Source organism: Cuculus canorus, chromosome 8, assembly GCF_017976375.1.
Source record: "Cuculus canorus isolate bCucCan1 chromosome 8, bCucCan1.pri, whole genome shotgun sequence".
NCBI classification, from domain to species: Eukaryota; Metazoa; Chordata; class Aves; order Cuculiformes; family Cuculidae; genus Cuculus; species Cuculus canorus.
The window spans coordinates 33,981,057-33,996,376 of NC_071408.1; the positions used below are offsets into that span (position 1 = coordinate 33,981,057).

The 15,320-nt window shown below is 44.8% G+C and overlaps 1 protein-coding gene across 10 annotated transcripts in view; it reads right to left on the bottom strand.

Moving 5' to 3' along the window:
- Window positions 1-532: 532 nt before the first annotated feature.
- ZNF644 (zinc finger protein 644) overlaps window positions 533-15,320 on the bottom strand; it is a 45,488-nt gene continuing 30,700 nt past the window's right edge. For 8 of the 10 annotated variants that reach the window (XM_054073711.1, XM_054073717.1, XM_054073713.1 and 5 more), the window contains 3 exons: window positions 14,506-15,111; window positions 4,803-4,905; window positions 2,205-4,032 (listed from right to left, as the gene is read on the bottom strand). In XM_054073711.1, coding sequence (XP_053929686.1) covers window positions 3,840-4,032; window positions 4,803-4,905; window positions 14,506-15,111 — 902 coding nt within the window. In that variant the 3' untranslated portion in view covers window positions 2,205-3,839. The other 2 variants (XR_008451118.1, XM_054073720.1) reach the window with 2 other exon arrangements.

Below are 15,320 nucleotides of genomic sequence, written 5' to 3' on the forward strand. Positions count from 1 at the left end.
TCATCTCTCTCATCTCTCTCTTCCTCAAGCTTTCAGGGTCAGGCGACTGAAGGAATAACCCTGCACATTACTACAGACATGCAGGATAATTCAGAGCCACCGCTGGCCCAGAACAACTGGGGCTGTCAAAACAGCTTTCCAGGAACAGATCCCCCATCCCAAGCCCGTGGCGCTGCCCCCTCAAACCCCAGGACGGACGCACAGCTCCGAGCCCAGATCCCGGACTCATGCTCCTGCCGCGACCCACTTACCTCCAGACCTCATCGATTTCCCCAAGCAGGGAAGGTGGAACTGGGGACAGGCACAGGGCTCAAACACGGGGGGGGGGGGGTGGTGGCGGCACTGGGGACGGGCAAACAGCTCAAATATGGACAATCTGGCCCAGGACATGACCCCAACCATCACTGGCATAATGACCCCACCTCTGGCATGCTGGGCCCTCACTCTGCCTCCTTGACTGCTGGCATTAGTTCGGGGCTGCTCAGTGATTTCTCCCATCGGGAAGAGCCGGCGACTCATTTCCCAACACAGGAGAGCCCTGAGGAAGCAGGAGCTGGATCTGCCTCAGCTCGTGGGAGTAGCCCCAGTGCAACACACACCATCCATACGGAGCAGCACGTGGTAAACAGGAGCCGATGCCTGGGGATCAGGATCAGTTCTCCACACACCTCCACCTCCCGTGCTTCACACTTACAGCCTGGACACGCTGCTGCTTGGCAGCGGCTGCCGCAGGTGCTTCCAAACCATCTTTCCAAGGTTCCGCACAAACCTCTTGTCAAGGAATGCCAACAGTTTGAACTTTGTAAGACGATTTGGAAGTCTCACTGGGATGGGGATACAGGCAATCATCTCACAAGACAGGGGCTTTCTGCAGCTCCCTGGACTTCACTAAGCACTCTGAACATTCCTTCACCATTTTCCAGAGGCCGCTACTACCAGAGATCTTTCCCAGAAACCAAGATAACTCCAGAATCATGTGAAGTTGTGATAAGAAATCAACACCAACCGAACAAACATCACTGAGCCACCGCAGCCTCTGACCTGAAGCTACCTGGCCAAGGTTAACAGTCGAACACTCGTGTTTCCATGTGCGATCCTCCAAGCCCAGCTCCATGCACAGGCTGCTGCGGAGCCTCCTGAACCACATCTCAAAACATGAGTCATAAAATAAAGTGACTGAATTAACTTGTTTCTACCAGATTATTTAGAACCCCTCTAAGTCGGGAAAGGAGGATTTCTATCTCTTTGTAAGCAATGACAGATCTGCACTTCCAAACAACAGAAACCAAGGAGCAAGTGGCCCCACCTGAGGTCCAGAGGCTGAAGAAAGCCCAAGGGTATGGTATCAACCATACATGTCATTAATTTAATCATCAGAGTTCTAGAACTCCTGTATGCATTTCGAATTCCATTGTCCGGGCCGGGCTGCAGGTAGTGCCCCCAGCTCCAGCGCCGCTGCCCGTCCGCCTGCCGCAGAAACTGCTGCTCCTCACCAAAAGCATCTGCTGGGAAGCAACCAGGGCAGCAGCTCCTGGCACTTTGGCACAACCGCGCATTTGTGTCACACAGAGCAGCTCACCTTACAAGCATTCCTAACTACCCCAGATAAAGATCATTTGAGCTTAACTGACATTTTTATCTGTCAAACAGTGCAGAATCTGGTGCTCCCAAGCACCTTTTTGGTGAGAAGGGTAAACAAGCACTCTGTTAAAGCATTATCAACGTTCAGGGTGATCTGACCACTCCCCTCTAGTCTCTGTTTCAACCCACTGGGGTACATCTTCTGTTTTCACAGCGTATAAAAAAAACGCCACAGTCACCCACAAATTTACCCATTTGTTACTCAGCATAATAATACACACACAGTCTGCAACACACTCAGCATCCCAGTATTTTTTCCTAAAATCCTCTAAAGCACATTTTCTTCTCCAGCCTTTAAGTGCACAGATGTAGATTTTCCAGTTAAAAAGAGGGGATACACTCTGACAGCGAAGCTCTGAACAATCTGTGCAGTGAAGCACCCGCCAGCCCCGGCAGAGCCAGGGCAGCCTCGTCTAGGGCTCCGTCCCACCCCGCTGCGCGTTTCCAGCCCCTCTGTTTTACCGGCACATCAGCGAGCCTCGTGTGTCGCCTCCGACCTGCACACGTACGGGAAGACGGACATGGATTCATATTTCCACCAAGCACAGGTACTGCGTCTGTGAACAAGTCAGTTTATTGCAAGTCAAGGTACTTGTACTCAAGATCATGAGAAGATTCTAATCTCAAGCAAGACAAATCAATGTCACAAACTTAATTCACACAATGCAAATAAACGCTTCACATTATAGACATTTAGATTTTCTTTAAACCTTTTTATTTAGAGATTTTTCTGGTAAGGAGATATACCATAGGAAAGCAATTTCACTGGCAGTGAGGTATGTATATACTCTACCAAAATACTCCTCTTGTTTTAACTGCTTTTAACTTTATTTACACATAAAGAAAATATCAATGCATATCCTTGGCTTAACTACAGTATCTGTTACCCTACAGGAGTAAAATGAAATGTTACTTGCATACAAAATCGATTTGCAGAGGAACCTGATTCGATTTAAACAAAAAAACTCACGTCCTACGGACAGTTCGAATGAGCAAACACAAGTCATCATGACCAAGACATCTGCACCGTGTTTCCATCCTCACAGCACATTTATTTCAGCAACTCCGTACGTAGGTCCTTAGCATGAGCATAGTGTTACAGTTTCCATACAGATAATCACAGCCAAAACAAGCTCCAAGATTTAAGCTGTAAACATTCTCTTCATACGTAGGAACATCTCGATCTGCGTTCGAATCCTCTAAATAGATCAGTCTTTCAAACAGAATCATAACTGAAAGCTCTAGGCTAACCGTGTAGTGAGCGATGCGGATTAGTACATTTCTACAGTGTTAAATAAAATAGGAGCGAGGCAAACGTCTGTGAGCGAGTCAGACGGAGAGGAAATCATCATAAAAACAAACCTGTTAACAAAAAGATGCTCGGTAATAAAGGAACTCGGCTTGAATCTGCTATGATACAAAACCAGAAGGGTAAATACCATCTTTGTTGACAAGTAGGAGGTAGCATGGATGCACCACTTTATTGTCAGTGAGAAATGCGACTGAAGTAAAGAATATTTCCTTACCACAAATTTCCAGTATTATGTACATATTTATCTTAGAAATTTGTTTAAACAAGTTTCCCTCCACTTTTTTTAGTACAAAAAGCCTCATGTGATTTAAAAAAAACACGTACACACCTAGATAGAATAGTACTAATTGCCCTATTGGGGTGAAACAGTCTCTTGAACTATGAAGTATATGATATTTAATGCCCTAAGTTGAGTAAATTGTATTAGCAGTTCTTGGTATTATACAAAACACTACATACATACAAACAAAATAGAATAATATCTTATTTTACTATGTAACTCTTTTTGGAATAAACAGAGCCTTGATTTGGGTAACACTGAAGAGAACGCGATTTCTTTGCTTTATTAAAATCTGTCTTTTAAGTACCCATGTGCAACAAGTTAAAAATGGCTGCCATAAACGTAATGGTCTGGTATCGAGAGTGAACACAGTAACCAACAGGAACATAATAAACCTTAAAAACACATCTTCCACCCTATAGAAAATATAAAGACTACTTACTGGAACTCTTAAGTATTCAATTTGTTTTGATGTTACTGTGATCCACGTCCTCTGGTTCGCTGTCTTTAGCATTTAGAAACATAATTTAGTGTAGCAATTTATTTAAAAAAATGACAAAGTATTTCAAATTTACACCCAATTAAAACTTAAAACGGCTCCTTGTTCTATGACGCCGCTTCTGCCATCAGTAAAGAAAATGAAGTTTCAGTGATTGAAGCAGGCTTTTTAAGTAGTGACGTGACTTCCACCATGCCAGCTCCAGTTCGTGGAAGATTGGCGTTGACGATATGTCGCTGCAAGTGCTTTATCCAGTCTTCTTGAACAGACAACGGTCCTCGAAAGACCAGACCACAAAACCTATGCAAATATTAAAGTTATTCTGTCAAGATACAGCTACTTCTACGCAAAAACCACAAAATAAAGACATGAAGTGGGAAGTTCTCATTTTCTTCAGGTTTGTTTCTATACAATTTAGCTAAAAACCTTAATCACAGACTCATGGAGTGGTTTGGGTGGGAAGGGACCTCAAAACCCATCCAGTCCCATCCCCTGCAATGGGCAGGGACACCTCGCACTGGATCAGGGGCTCCAAGCCCCATCCAACCTGGCCTGGAACCCCTCCAGGGATGGGGCAGCCACCACTGCTCTGGGCAACCTGGGCCAGGGCCTTCCCACCCTCATGATGAAGAATTTCTTATCTCATCTAACTCTTCCCCCTTCCAATTTAAAGCGACTCCTTCTCGTTCTATCACTCTATGCCCTTGGAAAAACTCCCTGACTTCACTTATAGTAATAGTGAGCACAAAACAACTGCAGTTTATACACTCTTACATTTCTAATTCTAGCAATAACAATCTGTTGTTCTTACGCAAGGTTTCTTTTGAAGGAGGGAATATTGCTCAGATACAGCAACAAGATCTGAGCTGGAGAAGCAGCAGGCAGCCTAACACTCCAGAGTGACCAATTCAAGTCCTCTGGTTCAAATCCATGAAAAGAGGCAACCGCTCTCCCCTCGATCACTCCATTTAACCACAAACACATTTACAGGACATAATCTCATATCTTCTAGGACTAAAACTAGTCAGCTCTTAAGAAAGTGTTCTTCCAAGTAAAATAAGCCTGTGTACCTGCATCTGAGTATGTAAACTTCGTCAGCGCTATGAGGTAATGGCAGCATTTTTTTCTTGCTTCCGGATCTTGACCTTGACTTCTTTTGCTTACAGTCTAGAGCTAAGGAGAGAGAAATTTCCACATGTGAAAGCAATACTTCAGTGAGCGTTAACCAAACAGAGATATTCAAGCATCCCCTACAGCAGTAGTGAAAAGACTTCTACCTCCTTATCCTACATTTAATTACAATGTAAATCCAAGACAATTACCATAGCTCTAAGACTTGTACTGGCAAAAGGAAGCTATTTTTCTTGACTTCGCATAGTGCTTGCTCTGTCAAACACTCCCTAATTGGACAGTTAGCGTTAACCTGTTGGTTCAGCGTCAGCAAGCACCTCCTCACCTACTGCAGAACTGTACAGAAGCAAAGCACCTCTGGAAATGCCCTTCTGTGCATGAAACGCTGTCAAAACCTTGGAACGTGTAGTCAATGTGCCATCGTAAGAGCACCCCTTTCACCCACGTTACAGGTTCACAGAGCTGCAGCTTTCAGCTAACACACTCCAGAATTTCCAGTTTGGATAGATCACTGCCACTAGTTTGAAAATGTCCTTTTACTCTAAGAATTTCAAGTGAAGCTCCTCCCTCGCTCCTGCCTGAATTCCAGTGCCTTTAACAGGAGTCCTGTACTGATCCCTGGCAGTGGGAACTGGTCTCAGGACGAGGCACAGGGATGGCACCGCTGCTTCCTAAACTCAGCCTGAGTGTTTGAAGCTGTGTATGGAAATGGCGTGTGCACAGGAAACGCAGAGCAAATGGGTTCAGCCAGCACAGAGGTCTGCACCTCCCGCAAACAGCGATCTGGAACAAACCCTGGAGAAACTAAGATGCAGCCAGGCTTGGGGGATGAGGGGATTAAACCAAAATAATATTGTTATGATCAAAACAGTTGATAAAGCTGAAGAAAAAATAAGTGGTGTGGGACTCCTTGAACTGAGAATTTTATCTGGCTATGCTCTATCCCAAAACACAGGACAACAACACTAGAACTGCAAAGAAACCCGAAAGCCAGTGACAAGTGGCATTCCTGACATCAAAAAGGCACAATGCCACAATCCTGAAGCGCCTTAAGAGAGGAATCTAAAACAACCGTTACACTTGTCTGATTTTTTAGTCCTGTAATATAAACCGGAATAATAAACCTCTTATTACTCTGAAGAATAAGACATCATCTGGTGAGGCAGAACGTGCTGATTTAAAGAACACGCAGTCGTGACTGCGGCCTTCATCTTTCTTGCATTCTCCAAAAGAGCACCTCTCAAGCTTTTACCCTGCAGCCAAACTTTTAACTCGCAGACACACCAGACATTTCCCAGTCCTGTCCCCAGATTTAAAGATTCCTAGAGTATCTAGAAAAATCAGGACGAATGAGGCTGGAAAGTACCACAGAACCAAACAAACTAATAGGAAGCAGATACCAACCTAAAAAGGCTTTCTTCGGACTTTGGAAAAAGCCGTCACTGGGAAGAGGAGGCTCAACAGCATTTTTTCTGGTAGCAACACTAAAAGCAGTCTGGACATAAATGCAGTGACACAAGGTGGTGAGGGAGAGAGACAGAAATGGCCAAGAGAACAGCCGGAAAAGTGAATGGGTAAGGGGTTCTTGATGCTCTGTGCTCTCATCAAAAGCACAGTCTGCATATGACTAAGAAGAACAAAGCTAACTGCCCTTCAGGCTGCAGGATCCACCGAGGAGTATTGATATTGTACATGTCGCAACATCAGTAACATCACCAGAAAGGAAAGCAGATAAAATACTGAAACTGTTCTCCAGAGAGAACTATTGGCACGAGGGATCACTCACTGGAAGCAGATGGCACAGCAAAAGCTTTGCCACTGCCGATTTTGCGAAACACGGGAAGGAGGGAAACAGAAGTCAGTATTATCCAAATGCAAATATACCCGAGTTGCACGTGATGTCAGTTAGCTGATGTCAGTTGATACAAGTGAAAAAACAAACCAGCAGTAGACAGCAGGCTCCTCCCGGATGCCTGCACGCATCTGAAACAGGAATGAGACGATCTGCTTCATGTTGGCAAACTTCAGACATTCATTCCCATCAAGAAACTTAGTTCTACTCACACACATGCCAAGCATTTCAGAGAGCTCGCACCTTGTTACTGGACCTGAGGTGGTCTTCTACAACAGCATTCCTGAAGCCTCGTGGGTTTGTGTGTGTGATCTTCTAAGAACAAGTTCCTCCGAGCTAACGTGTGATCGAACAGACAGCGACACAGACAGACAGGAACTGCCATCATGTACCGGGAGAGGTAGCGTCTACTTTCTCAGAAGGCATCTTTGCCAAGAACAATGAGCAAACAAGGAAACCAAAAGAATAGGCATCTTCTCTGAGCCACTTACAATGGCGGCTTTAGACAGAGAAACTACAGAACAAGGAACAGAAAATATCACAGTAAAAAACATCAAGGAAAAAATCCAGACCATTCAGTGCATCCTCAGAGTAACTCTGCTAAGAATGGAAGATCCGTCCATGCGAGAAGCTGTCATTAAGGACAGAAAATACTACAAATACCATATCTGTTGTGCGAGGGGTATTGTTCATTCCCTTTGTCTGCTGACCTAGTGAACACATTCCTTTACATTTTAGGGGCTGAAGCAGCACAAACACATGGTGAAGTTACTCCAGTGAAACAGTAAAATGGAGAAAGAGTACAATCAGAATACTCCCCACCAATTCCATTTGTCTCTCCAGTGTCAGAAGTGTAAATGAAGCCACATGCACATGCTCATGGATGCTGTTGATAGGATGCTCACAGCCTCTTGCAAGCATCAAGTCACACAACTGCCTCACCCCTAAGAAAGCACAGCCATGTTCTGACCAACACACGGTTACTGCTCTGCCAATGCTTCTACTGTGGAAGTACAATTTCAGCACTTTTGGGAAGAGACCATGGATGCTTTAGTTCCAACAAGATGCATGGAAATCACAGCAAACTGCCAGAGATGGGCAGGAACCACCTACCATTCATGCCTACCTTGTGGCTGTCACAGCTCCCAAACCATCACCCTTCATTCTCCACAAAGGCCCAATTCCTCTTTGGAAGAAGCCTCCTCCATTAGGGTTTGGCCATCCGGTGTTCTCTAGCAGCTACTCCAGAAGTTTTTTGTAAGCAGCCAGTCACACTACTTCACCAAAGCTCTGGTACAGCACAACAAAGAAACAGTCCTCTGAAAACAGAAGCCAACCCAGCCCTGGAGGAGTCTCCTGGAGGCACTCAGGGTCGATTTCCAAGCACACTATTTGGAAACACAAACGCTGAGTACAGAACCCTTCTGGACCTCTGGAGCTGCTCACCAAGGAGGAGTATAAGCAGATAGATGGGGGGCTAACATGAGCATGCCTGAGACACCAACAATTGGAAAGGTCACAATTAGAGGTCCTCCATGCTGTGACATTTGGTCTGATGTTCCAAATTAAAGTGCATCCATGCTAATTTGCATGCTCTGCTTCATGCTGTCCCCCAAGAAACAGTTCTCGTTTCAGACAGACTGGGGCCTCATTCAGATGTTATCTTTTGTCAGTGTGGATGTAAGCAAACACAAGCTGAACAATAGTACACATGAATGGATCTAATTAACCACTTAATGCCACTGCCAATTAAAACGTAACAAATAATGGATTATCTGTCTTGTGTATTTATTCACCAGTTTTCCAAATTCAATCCCTTGCAATCTCTCCTCATCACTACTGCACAGTGAAGTGCATTAAAAACCCCTCCAGCATTTTGCTCCCTGAAGGACTCTACAGGACACTAAAATGTAACTCACTGCACCAGCTGATTGGCTATAACCGTACTGGCACAGAACAGCCACGCGCAGCCTGCGGATCTCAGTTCTCTGTTGTGGCTGCATACGTTTCCCTGGGAAACCTGAAGCTGCAGTTTTGACAAAGCAGTATTAGAACTATCTGGAAGTGCAGTGGCTGCACAAACGCTCCCTCGGTCACGATGCTGGCTCACGGGCCAGGCTCCTCGCTCTGTATTTTACTATTCTCTCCCCAACCTCTGAAAAAGCTGTCTCAATCCACAGCAGCAAAGAGCAGAGCAGAGAGGGTGGTGATTCCCAGAAGATGGCAGCTAGTAAGAGACTGAACACAGGAAAAGAGTCAGCAAAGAGAAGATGCGAACAGCCAGGGTGCAAGAGAATATCAAGACACTCTAGGAGGAAGAGGCCCAGAGAGAAGGAAAGCAGGAAAGCTGGATATATGACCACACCAAAAAGAGCGAGATGCATTTGGGAAGATAGTAAGGAGAAAGAAACAAGTATGCCACACGAGAAACACTGTTCATCAAAACAGGTATGACTGGCAATTAGCATCTACTCAAGATGAGCCAACGAATCATTACCTCGTTCAAAACCAGACTGCTGAACAAGATTCATGTTCCAGTCAGACACTCGGAGACCGTCATGCAAGCACTGAGACAGTCACTAATACCCATCCAAACGAATGCAGAGAGGCATTTGCTGTACAGTGGGTCCGCGCCGCATAACTACAGGCACAAACCACATTTAATAAACACTAACCTGGAACAAACACCAGCCCAGAAAGTTCCAACTCTAGGATGTTTCTCTGGAGTCTACTCCCAAAATTTACTGTTCCACTGAACAGTCTCTGACACTGCTGACGTGTCACGTTGGTTTTTTTTTGAAACAAAAACGGGTAAGATTTAACTGAATGGGATCAAATCACCAACTGAAGAAGCAGGGCACCCGCTAGAGAAGGAACAGCAAACGATCCACATCAAACCTGCGTGCCGACACGCGGAAACGTGGAGCAGAAGCCTGGTCTGTCAGCTAACGCAAAGACTGCTGGTGGCTGTATTTCCCGTCCTAACAGCCATGCCTGGCCAGACCCCATAACAACCGTCAAAGAAAGAATGAACAGTGTTCAGGTTTACGGACAGCTCTTTAACTACAGCAAGAAACTGAGATAATGTGGTTTCTTTTTGATAGTTATGTTTATTTCACAAGATATAAGGAAGGCCTCATGAAAACAAAAGCAGGAACCTGTATAAATGTATCCTCACTGTCTCTGTACGGGTTCCAGGCTGAAGCCAAACTGAAGACGTCCCGGAACTGCTCTCAACTGCAACCGTTTCTAAGTAAAAGAAACCGAGATCTGCCCAAGAGCGACACTCAGCAAAATTTAAAACTAAGGTGTGTGAGTGAAATCTTGCATTAAAACTTCCCAAAAGCTGCAACACTGAGTGGAATCTCAAATAAAACCACCTTTTAAAACTGTATTTTCTGGTCTGCGAGCTCCACATTGAACTTTCTCAAATGAAAAGTCAAGGAGTGAAGTTTACAAGCTTGATGGAGCTCTGATAGTTTAGGTGACAACGGCTGAGTTCATACAGACAGATGCTGCCTGCACAATGCTGTCACTGGAACTCAAGCCTCTCTCAGCCGCTGCTTTCAGTGCAATGCCTTCCTCGACACCGGACTGTTCTCCACTCAGCTCCAGCTTCTCAGATCAAAAAAGTTTTATTTTTATTTTTAAAGTTTTCTTTCTAAGCTTTTTAAGTTTCGTTTCTAACCTCATTTTGTTCCTACCTGCATATTAAACACAATTCTAGGTCCAATGACACCGCACTCGGGAGGTCTCTTTCCACCCTTTAACAGAAAGCAGCACCTGCTCTGGTGAGCATGCTACGGCTTTGCTAGCAAAACACAGCCCTTAAAGAGAACACCCGGGAATCCCTGGGAGCACCGTACCAAGCTACCTCTGCTTTTCCCATTTGGCAAAAGGATCATGCCCAGGATTCAGTTGCTGTGTCCTATCCTGCTTGCTCATGTCTCCTCCAGTGAATTACTGGTAAGATTGCAACATGCAATTGAAATACAGAGCTACTGAAACATTTCAGCCAAGTCACTCAGCACAGGGCTAAGTCAAACCACAGCAACAGCTCACTGCCATCCTCCTCCTCCTGAGAGAACAGGAGAACTTTCAGAACCACCAACTGAAGGCACGCGCTCCCACACGCTGGTATCACTGTATCTGCTGACTCCCTTCTACATCTGCTCTGTCGCAGCACCAACTGAGCACACTACCAGACCTGGCAGCCAAAGGCCCCGTTTGTAACAACGCTTCATTCAGCCTTCTGCAGAGAAAGCCCAAAACCCAGCGTATTTGTCATTCCTAGCATAAGGAATTCCATCTGCAGATAAAAAAGGTTCATGTATTTTCCCAAAGCACGTGTGCTTGTAGACAAGCTGTGCTTGTTGATACAGGCAACTGACTTTGTATCTCAACATTTTCCTCACTACATCCCACTTCTGCTCCCCAGTTTGCTGTTGATCACAGGAATTCCCACTAAGCTCAGCAATAATCCAGCTAACCTCAGGAATTTGCCTGAAGCCAAGCAAACTGCAAGGCCTCTGGAAATGATTCAAACCATGGAATAACAGAGGGATTCCAAAATGAAGTGCATTTTAGTAAGAAACATCACTAGCAGTGCCGAATGCACTCCATGGCAGAGCAGGCACTTTTGGGTTGTGAGCCAAACATGGAATGAATCCAACCACACACAAGACAGTGTTAGACTTTTCACTTGCTTTCCCTATTTTACCTAGAGCGTTCTTGGCAATTGTACGCACTAGACTGTACAAATTACTTGTCGTTTTGTTGTGGTTTGGGTTTGTTTTGGGGTGGTTCCCCCTCTCTCATTTCTGAGGTGCTTTTAAACACTTCATGAGAAGGCCAGCTGGCTGGGCCAGAAGCTGTGATATTGCAGGAGAATGAATTTAAGCAACCATCTCTCAGCTTTGCTTACGTACCTGAAGCGCTGGATCCCATATAAATGAGTCAGAATGAAAATCAGACACAAGAGTGGACAACAGCAACGCACCTTTTCTTACAAGTTGCTGAAGTTTTATGGCAAATAAATTGTTTATCAGCAGAGGCTTCAAAATTATTTGGAATTAACATATGCTTTTGTCCAGTCTGATGAGGAAAATGTATCATAGACAGACTTGCTTTTACATCTGTAACAAAACATACCTGTCCCAGTCAAAAGTCCAGCACTCTTCTTTCGTGCATAAGCGCGTAAGTGGTTGGACAGGCTAACAGCACTTGTAAACGTCGTATTGCAATGCACACACGTTCTAAGCTTCACAGGCATACCTATCAGTCAAAAGAAAACTATAATCCAGTTCTCTCTTCAAAAAATGAAATTCTCAAAGCGTTGTAAAAAGTTTTCTGCAATACAGATGGTTTAAAATATATTCACTGCATTGACGCGACCGTTCAGTATATCAGAAGGATCCAAGTTACCCGTTATTAGTTTTCCATGTAGTGCTTTAAGCCAAACCATGTTATTTGGGACAAAAAAATATCAGAAAGGAGGCAATTCAAGCCCATCAGGCTGCTCTGCATTTCATACCTGCTGTCGCGTTCCCACAGGCCTCCCAGTGATGCAGCTCTAGCCCCAAATACAGCCCTGCAGTTGGAGCCACATATTTCAGAGCTTGTGATATTCCCAATAGAGAGAATTTTAGGCGTCTGGTTGACAAAGCAGGCATTGGGAGTGTTTTACCCACCCAATGAAGAGCTCCGCACTGAAGCAGGCTGTTGAGGGCTCGGAGCACAGGGTGGTAAAATGCCACTGAGCAGCTGTCAGACACAGCGCTCAGCTCGGTGCATTCTCTGTTCACTTCTTTCAACACACAGTCAATAATGAAAGGTACCGATTTGGAGTTTTTTGCTAAAATCTTTGTGCTAAAATACCAGGCAACAAGCTATTTACGGCAGGTAACAGTGGAACAGTACTGAACTCCTCACTTACCAGACAAATAAACCTATTCCCTGCTCAACTTCACCATCATGTTTCTCTCTTCATTTTACCAAAGGTACGTGGGTTTGGTCAACTAATATTTAAAGTTCTCTACTAATAAATTACTAGAAGAAAAAGTAAAACAGATAGAGCTGCTCAGCTGGAAAGGCTCTGGTTGTGGGAAAGAAAGGACCCTACCCTCCAGCAGCACACGGAAGACATGCTGTTCGTTCAGGCACGCTACAGAAGAACACTGAGCTCGTAAAAACTTTTAAAAACTACTTAGAAATATTTGCCTTCTTAAGAAAACCAGAAGAATTTCAACTTGGTGTTAAAGATTTTATTAACTCAACTGGCACAGTGCGTTAGTGGTCAAACTTTGTTACCTCAGTCACAAACGGTTATAGATCTCCGTTCCTAAAGGTTAGTAATCTGCAAGCCTATCTTTATTTTTACGTGGTTGCTCCTTACAACCACAAGGTGCTCCCCGGTGTTCAGCAGGAAATATTGAACAGAAAGCAGTACGCAGGGTCAGGTTTGGCAAGCTCTTCCTTTGGTGTTGCTTTTCAATCACTAAACCTGACAAAGATACACTCCCTTTATTGAGCAATCGCCTGTTGTAAAGGACAAGCACAGACGTCCACCTGTTCCCTCTCCTATGTCATTTTAGAAAGCCACCTTTGAAAGAAACTGCCACACTTTCATAATCCCCTAAAAGAACTTCTGAGCACATCGGGTCATTGGTTTTGTTTGTTTCAAGGAAGACAAGAATAGAGGTGACAAAGTAGGAGGCACTGCCAGAGTTACTGACCCACACTGGGCAGTAACAAGCAAACAACAGAACCAAAACCAGTCAGGACTATCAAAATACAATCCTGCTCCTCGGTCTAAGGAATCCTGCAGCGTTATAAGGTGATGTCCCAACAAGAAAGAGGGAAATGCAAGCTCTACATATACATAAAAAAGAATGTTGTTAAGACTAGAAATAACTAGACTAATAAGAGTAGAAATAACTCCAATGTGACAAGTCCTCAGATTCTATGATCCTGTAGGCAGGTTCAAACCGTCCCTCCAAACCCCTGTTAGCACACCGAGTGCTAGGAAGGTGGTTTTGGAATCGGTTCATTAGCACAATTCTCCGTGGAGGGGCGATCTCTGTCCCTAGCGGTCGGGGCTGTGCGTTGGAAACCTGCTGGCTCCAGCAGTGTTCCAGCAGAACCTGAACCAGCGCAGGTCTGTGCTCAGACAGACAGGCTCTGAACAAGCATCAGCTTCTCAAAGTAGCCGCAGTTTTGAAACAAACCCAAACTAATCTATGTTTTAAGAGTATGTTTGCCTGAACCAGTCCACATTAGTTGAGTGTGTCACCAATTTGGACTGCTATCCATCTGCAGTGGTATCAACAGTTCTGGCACCTTGAGCAAATGCTGCTTTGCACAGACCCCAAGGACTGAAACGAAGCAGCTCCCAAAACAGCTAGTTTAATGCCCAGAAACAGGGTTATGAGCCCAAACAGTTCAGAACTGTTTGTCTACCAAATATGCACGGACACTTCAACTTCTAATTGCAGGACGCGTCTTCTTTCTCAACAGGGCTCACTCTGTGTCTGCACTGGGTTTGTGGCCCAGCCTCACGCAGAACGGGAATCATGTTCCCCGTAAAACCCTCCCAGTGCTGCAGGGCGTGTTTACTTCAGGAAAAACATGTGAGGAAAAGTTGCTTGCATTACCTCTCCCAGTCAAAGTCCTCTGGAAATGAGACAAGAGTTAAAAGAACAGAAACCCACATACAACACCCTGCATGTGTACATTGCGAGCTAAAGGATTCTTTGGGAATGCTGCCGAGACAGCTGGAAACACCTTCTTACCTGACTGCATAGTCAAGTCCATTTTCTGTGGCTGATACATCAATGGACTGTCTTCATTTAATGGAAGAACGCATTTCTGAACAAACCTCTTTCTCGCGGTTTGACTATGAATTTTTTGAGGAGAAATATCAGGATTCCTCTCTTCTCCCAACCTCTTATTTTTCAGGAGTTCTATCAGTGTAAGCGACTGATTTTTTTTCCCATCACGCAGCACTGCTTTCGTTTGATCACATTCGTTTAGGAAACTCAGCCCTTCTTCCTCCGACGCAGACACAGATGTATCTTCAGTCTTTAGGCCATTATGGTATGCTTCAAGAGGTAAAACATTCTGAGATAAAAAGTCATCGCTTGACGCAAATTTCTGAGCAACAAACGGTCGGGGAATAATGCGACGACTGTTCAAAGCCTTCAGGATCTTTTCGTACTTCTCTTCATTCTGCATCATCTCGTTCAGCACACAGATTGGAGACTTGTGCGCGTCCCACTTGGTTTTGCCAAGCCTCTTCAGGTGTCCTCGCACGTGATTAGACAATCCGATTTTAGTATCAAACCAGCCCCCACAGAGCTGACACGTATGCTCAGAGGAAGTTTCCGATTTCTCAATCGCTACAAAGAGAAGAATATTCACGGGTTTTGATGATCATACATGATTAAAGATTACAACAGCAAACCACAAGGACAGGAGGAGAGGCTTTACAAGATAAAGCAGGGCTTGTTTAGCACTCAATAAATCACAGAATGGTTTGGGTGGGAAGGGAGCTCAAAGCCCATCCAGTTCCACCCTTGCCATGGTCAGGGACACCTCCCAGTGGATC